We start from the raw sequence: 6,937 nt of genomic DNA on the forward strand, positions 1-6,937 counted from the left end.
ATTTTATGGCCTCTACCCTTCCTCCCCCTGGCCCCGAAAGAGAGGAGTTATGACCTGAGGAGAAGGGAGCGCATTTGCACCTGTGCTAGTAAGTTGGGAGTTTTGGAGCCAAATGGGGAAGAATTTAGGATCAATCTCCACAAACAGAAGAGCACTGAATCCCCAGAGACCAAAGGGAGACGGAGCACCGCAGCACAGATGCAAAAGAAGAGGGAAGCACTGAAATTTCAACCCCTTCTCAGACAATTTCTCCCCCAAAGCCCCAAGACAACTACACCTAATTGCCCTCACCCTCAAACACATCTCAGGGGTCTGCTTTCACTCCAGCCAGAGGGAAAGCCCCTTTCCACATCCCCCAGTCTACAGAGAGGCCGATCTTCCCTGATTGCTGGATATGAGCAAGGAGAATCCTCCCTCATGGGCAATAATGTCCTAGCAAGACTTCCCCAAAAGCTGGATAGAAAAGCTCCCAGGCTCTCAATGTCTATCTGGGCCAATCCCTCAAACTCGTGCCAGCATGCTCACGGCTTTGTGCTTTGTCCCCCTGTGCTACAAGTAGAGAAAGAAAGAAAACCAGGTATTAACTTTGTCCCAGTCTCAGCCCGCCTGGGTGGGAGGCTGGATCTTTTCTCAGCAGCTTAGATCAAAACTTAACAGACCCTTTTTTTATTCTCTCCAGCTCTGCCACAACTTGTGACTGTACGAGGAGCGCGGTGTAACTCTCACAGCCCAAAAAACACGAGGAAGAGGTTGGACCCACCAACCAAAACCAAACAGCTCTGAAGTTTAGAGCAGGTCTGAGCTTGCTCAGTATTTTCACCTAATCAAAGGGAAACAAAGGGAAAGGAGGAAACCTGAATCCAGGGCTGTCCGCAGAGGAAGTGGGAAAGGTGAGGATGGGAACTGTTTGGGCACCTCTGGTCCCAACAGCTCCAAGCACTGGCGGGGTGGGGCAGGGCAGAGACGTCAAATACCTGGTTTAATGCAGGGCTCTGGACAGCTTTTGGCGGAGGAGCCTTTTCCCAGAGCTCTGCAATGACTCTGTCCACCAGGAAATGTTTTTATGCCTCACCTGGGTGTTTAACCAATCTCTTTTCCCGCTCATCCAGCTTCTGGAGAGGGAAGGGGAAGCCACAAAGGAAGGAAGGGAGGTCACCACACAAGTGGCTTTTACAGCAGAGCGCACAACCTCTCCCCTCAGCACGTCCCCCATCACCTTTCTTACTTTAAACCTCTGTTCAACCCAGCAGGTCCCCCCCAGGCAGATGAGCCATGTCGAGCAACAAAGTCTCCAGGCAAAAGCCGTGCCATCACTGCAAGAGCAGGTCCGCCTCGGCCCCAGCGGGCACCTCCACCGTCCACTACGAGAAGTTCTGGCTGTACCGTCACTGCTCCTCCGTGCAGCAGAGGGACCGGCAAGCTCAGAAAGCCGGGCAGCTCTTCTCCGGGCTGCTGGCCATGAACGTCGTGTTTCTGGGCAGCGCTTTCGTCAGCAGCATGATTTTCAACCATGTGGCTATCACGCTGGCGGATGTCTGGATCCTGCTTTCCATCCTCAAGGTCATGTGCCTGTGCTGGATCGTCTACTACGTGCTGGGCACCAGCCGGCAGCCGCACGCGGTGCTGCACCGGGATTCCCATGCTGGGCCGATCTGGATTCGGGGTAAGTCCTGCTTTTATTCATGCAGTCACGCCTTTCCCCTTCTTCCCAGTGCTTGATAGAGAAGATAAAGAAATTCTTCCCTCACTACTAGAAGAGCTAGAAGCCATAGGAGGTGTAGTTAGGGCACTGGGAATCTCCCAGAGCTCTGCCAGCGTGCGGTGCGAGGCCGGGGCAGCGTGGAGGCCACAGATTGGAACTAGAGCAGCCAGGAGAGTCTGCAACTGGGCTTCCCTTCAGCCTCACCCTGTGGTCCCTTCCCAAAGCACAGCCCAGGCATCTCCCAGCAACTGAGCACAGTGGAAGGGATGCAGGGAAGGTTTTAGGCACAGCTGCTTTGCAAAGTAAGAGGAGAGGCACCACATTCACCCTCCATGGGCAACAGCAGCCCCGTGCCATCCTTGTCCTTGTTTAACATCACAGCAGTCCTGTTTCCAGGGGAAGATTCCTGCCCAGTGAGTCACATCCCAGTGACACCCAGGCTTTCCTGGGACATTTCCCATCAGTAGTTGCCTCACTTCATGAAATAACACTTCTCCTAGCAGCCCTGCCTCTGGTCTGTTATGGAGCTTCTAATTAGCACACCGTCTTGTTAACTAAGCACAGAGAATTAAAGGGAAGAAAGCTGCAAGGTACCCAACCTTCTAAAGCTGTAGAGAGGTGTCCAAGGCGATAGGGAGAAACAATTAAAGGGCCTTGACTTCTGCAGGCTGGTGCTGCCAAACGCCTCAGCAGACCTGCGTTCCTCTCAGGTTTTCTCAGCGAGGCAGAAACCACCTGCCATTAGCTGACCCGTCACTCCAGACTGCACAGAAAAAGCCAAAACCCCTCTTCCCACCTTGTGTCCAAGCACAAGAAATCCCTTGCATTGTCTCCACACCTCGAAAAAGCCAAAGAACACAACCGTGTCCAGCAACGAAGCTCCCTTTTGTCCCCTTCCCTCAAAATCATGACAGTCCCAAATGGGAAAGCCTCCAGCTCCCCCCAGATCCCAGAGGCACGAGGTCTCCAGCCCCCAGCCAGGCTCAGATGCTCCACAGTCATGTCTGTCTGCATTAACTGGTGTTTTTGTGTTTGCCCAGGGTCAGTGATGCTGTTCGGCTGTTTCAGCATCCTCCTGAACGTGTTTCATATCGGCTACAGCTCAATTCTCATCCAGTGCAAATCCAGAGTGGAAATTGTGTTCCCCAGCATCGAAATCCTTTTTATTTGCACCCAGGTACTGCACATTACCCCTCTGGCAGCTTACTTATTCTCTCTGTCCCATTCCCACGACACCAAGGGGTGGAGGGGAGTGGGGAGACTTGGGAAAGCGAGTGCACGTGGGGCATTAAATTCTCACACGCTATTTCAAATACCACCCACCCACACTCCTGCCGTGCCAGATTGAGAGGCAAGGTAGCAAGATTTAGAAAGAAATCACTCTAGCAACACCTGACACACTGTAGGATCCAGAGAAGTTTGTTTTGAAGCATCAAAGAAGGGAGAGAGGAGATGGAAATTCAGATGATGCCAGAGATTGTCGGACCAGAGTCCCGGCCTCTCTATTTGCTGCTGCATCCTCCCAGCGAAGCCCTTTGTGCGCAGAAGGATCTCACACCACTTGCGACTTGTTACTCTGATACCAACCCTCTTCTTTCCAGACCCAAAGCCGTATTTGAAAAGTAAACTAGTCCCCGTCCCAGCAGTAAATCCCCACGTGCATGCAAGACCGAGAAAAGCAGATCTCCCAGATCTGCATTTGGGGCAGGCACACACGTGCTGCCATCACCCAAGGATGCCAGCGCATGCCCCGACACCGAAACGCAGGCACACACAGGTCCCCGCACCACGTGCTCAGAGGCAGGTTGGCTCCCCCTTGGACACGCGCCTTCCTGCCTGCCTGTCCCTTCCACGGCGTGTGCAGCAGGCTGCCAGCTCCACCCCGCTCATGCCGCTGCTGTTGTCCGTTTGCAGGCGTTTTTCCTGTGGCACCACTCTAAGGACTGCATTCAAGTCCAGCACAACATCACCAGGTACAAAAAGAGGGAAAACTGCCTTCTACTTCTCTAAAGAAACTCTTCCTTTCTGGCTACGATCCCCCTTACTCCTGCTAGAACTCCCATCCGGTCTCACACCGACTCTCTGTTGGCCATCACACAAGAACCACACTGTGAAGGTTCTCGCTTCCAAGCGCCTTTCTCTTCTCCCAGATGCGGGCTGATGCTGACCATAGCCACCAACCTCCTCCTCTGGCTCCTGGCCGTGACCAACGACACCATCCACATGGAGATCGAGTCTCAGCTGCGCGAGGTGGAGCAGCGCTTTGCAGGCAAGGCTCCTTGCTGACGCGGATGATCTCGGGGGGGAGAACGGTTCTTGACCTCAGCGATTCAGGTACCACAACTCCTTCTCCCAAATACTGCAGCTTCCCTGTTATTGGAGGTTGTCTCGAGGAGATGGGCTGCAAGGGGAGGACGTCTTCACATAGAGGGGGAGGACCTGAGATGAAACCCTGGAACCGAGGGCTTAGGAAAGGAAAAGCCCACCATAAATTAGCGTTTTTGCTCACATTTACCTGTCAGCTGCAAACAAAAGACTGCCAGACTGGAAGAGACTCAAATAATTGCTCTGCTTTTCTTTCTGAGGATATGGAGAAAAAAAAAAGGTTGGGGGGTGGGGAGTGTTGTTGGAAACTAATATTCCAAGGATAGTGATAGCGGCAGCTTTGCTGTGAAGGAAGGGGTGTCTCTCTCATTCAGCACCTATGGTGTTGACCAGAAGGGGCTAAACCCTGTTATTCTGAATCCTCCACAGCCTTGAGGACCGAGTGGTAATCACTTAACTTCCTACTGGTCAGTGTTTCCAAGATACTTAGCGACAGGTGATGCGCTTGCACACCAGCAGCTCCCAAAGACAGCCATGAAATCCAGGCCATCTCCCTCTTAATTGCTGCCTTCCTCTTCTTATGCTCCAGGCAACGAGACTACCTCATGCACGTGCCCAAACACAACCATCTGCAAAGTCTTCCAGAAGGGCTACATCCTTCTCTACCCCTTCAACACCGAGTACTGCCTCGTCTGCTCCTCCGTGCTCTACGTCATGTGGAAGAACGTGGGGAGACGCATCAGCCACCACCATGTCCCCCACGTCAAGCCCAAGTTCAAGCTCCAGGGGGTGGTCTTTGGGCCACTGCTGGGCACCGCTGCCGTCATCATCGGGATCTGCGTCTTCATGATGTACCAGATCCAGGCCACCGGCTCAGCCCCCAACCGCCAGGTCTTTGTGATGTATTATTCCTACTACATCGTGCTCCTGCCCCTGATGAGCGTGGGCGCAGTGATTGGGACGGTCATCCACGCCTTGGAAAAAAGGGAGCTGGACACACTGAAGAACCCGACCCGCAGCCTGGATGTGATCCTGTTGATGGGGGCAGCGCTCGGCCAAATCGGCATGTCCTACTTCTCCATCGTTGCCATTGTGGCCACTGACCCCAGGGACTTGTTGAACAGTCTCATCCTGTCCTATTCTGTCCTCCTCATCTTCCAGAACATCACCCAAAACGTCTTCATCATTGACGGGCTGCACCGGCAGCCCTTTGTTGCAGCACCCGAGGCCAGCCACACGGGACACGCTGGGCAGCGTGCAGCGGCTTCCGAGCTACCTGGGGAAGAGGAAACCACACCGAGCAGCAAACAGGAGCACACGCAGACGGCTCCTGGCAAAGAGGAAGAAATCAAAGTAGAGCAGAATCATGAAGCCAACGATCAGAGACGAGTGAGCATGCTGGAGCTGGGACAGGAGATCCGGAAAGTTTCGCTCTCCTACATCCATAGCTACTCCCACCTGAGTTGGAAGAGAAGAGCATTAAGAGAGATCTCGTTCTTCTTGGTTTTGTGCAACATCATAGTAAGTATTGTTCTCTCTGCCACAACACAGCTTGGCTGAGCCACGATGAATTGAGATGAAGATGTGCCTTGTCTTTCTCTTGGGCCTCTATTCCAGACAGGAAATATTTGCCCAAAAGTTTCAACCTACTGGTGAGGCAAGTTGAGACAAGTGGTTTTTAGTCTCAATACCCCACTCCCATAATTATACCCTAAGAGTCAAACGTGCCTAGGTTTCCGGGGTGCAGGAAGGAGACAGCTAATAAATCCTTATGTGCCAAAATTTTAGCTTCTGATAAGGTTATCAGGGTCATTAAGGGTGTTTCATGAGATACATGGAGAAACACGAGTCTCCAGGATTGGGTCTTTGTAAACATAAATTTCCACAAACATGAGTCTCCAGGATTGAAACACCCAAAAAAAGCACACTGTGCCCTGGGATCTTGAATCAACCTGGATCTTCACTGCAACCTTAACCCAGCCAAAACAAATTGGCCAAGGAGCCAATGAAACTGTAGAAAGATGAAGCTGGCTGGGGCAGAATGAGGCCATCATTAGGCTTCCAGGAATTTGACAGGATTTGACTGATAGCAAGGAGTCAGCAGCATAACTACGGGATTTTCCTTCTCTTCCCTGGCCAGGGGACCCCCCTGGTACTCCTGAAAGGTTTCTACAACCACCTGAGCCAGCACGGAGGTTCGAGTGCAGGCAGGAGGGAGTTTGCCATCCTCTGACTTCTGCTGTTTTTCCCTTACCCCTCTTTAGCTCTGGGTCATGCCCACCTTTGGGGCTCACCCCGTCTTCGAGAACGGACTGGAAAAGTCGTTTTATGGCTACTCCACCTGGTTTGCGATCGTGAACTTCGGCCTCCCCCTGGCCGTGTTCTACCGAATGCACTCCGTGGGGGGACTCCTGGAGGTCTACGTCACAGCCTGAGCCCCACTGCCTGTCCCCCGGAGACTGGGGTGAAACAGTGACGCTGAACAAAGAGGCAGCAAGCGGTGGATAGGCACGTGGAAGCTTTTAAGCTTTTTCCTTCCGGCTTCTGCTCTGACTTCTCCTTGCACAACGTCTCCGTGAGCTTCGGGAGGAAAGGAGGTTGGTTGATTTTATCCTTTTTTCTCCATTCAGACCAGACTCAAAGCCCACAGACAAACTCTCTCAGGAAGGATGCAGGCTGCCACTCTTCAGTGGTCTGCCAGAGGATGCTGTATGGTAGCAAGTACAACCAGTTCCTACCGAAACCTTCCAGATAAAAGAATGCAAGTGCAGCCTCCAACAAAAGCAAAAAAGATTGACCTCCACTCCACAGCCCTTCAAATATCCAGCAGGGAACACCACCCCCACCACTGCTCCCTGCAGCGCGGAAGAGACCCCGGCAGCAGCAGCCACACCGGCGGCACGTACAGCC

General features: G+C 52.8%; 1 protein-coding gene across 1 annotated transcript; it reads left to right on the forward strand.

Moving 5' to 3' along the window:
* Positions 1 to 1,272: 1,272 nt before the first annotated feature.
* On the forward strand, positions 1,273 to 6,462 carry OTOP3 (otopetrin 3). Its single transcript, XM_010161715.1, has 6 exons — positions 1,273 to 1,663; positions 2,743 to 2,879; positions 3,617 to 3,675; positions 3,853 to 3,971; positions 4,617 to 5,548; positions 6,292 to 6,462. The coding sequence occupies exons 1-6, from the start codon at positions 1,273 to 1,275 to the stop codon at positions 6,460 to 6,462; spliced, it is 1,809 nt and encodes a 602-aa protein (XP_010160017.1).
* Positions 6,463 to 6,937: the final 475 nt, after the last annotated feature.

Source organism: Eurypyga helias, unplaced genomic scaffold (genome assembly GCF_000690775.1).
Source record: "Eurypyga helias isolate BGI_N326 unplaced genomic scaffold, ASM69077v1 scaffold29901, whole genome shotgun sequence".
NCBI classification, from domain to species: domain Eukaryota; kingdom Metazoa; phylum Chordata; class Aves; order Eurypygiformes; family Eurypygidae; genus Eurypyga; species Eurypyga helias.

What these genes read in the sequence shown, in the direction of transcription:
- OTOP3 (XM_010161715.1), top strand. Translation starts at nt 1,273, where the DNA reads ATGTCGAGCAACAAAGTCTCCAGGCAAAAGCCGTGCCATCACTGCAAG. An exon ending in TCCTTTTTATTTGCACCCAG is followed by an intron (nt 2,880 to 3,616) that starts GTACTGCACATT and finishes GTCCGTTTGCAG; the next exon opens with GCGTTTTTCCTGTGGCACCA. An exon ending in GTCCAGCACAACATCACCAG is followed by an intron (nt 3,676 to 3,852) that starts GTACAAAAAGAG and finishes CTCTTCTCCCAG; the next exon opens with ATGCGGGCTGATGCTGACCA.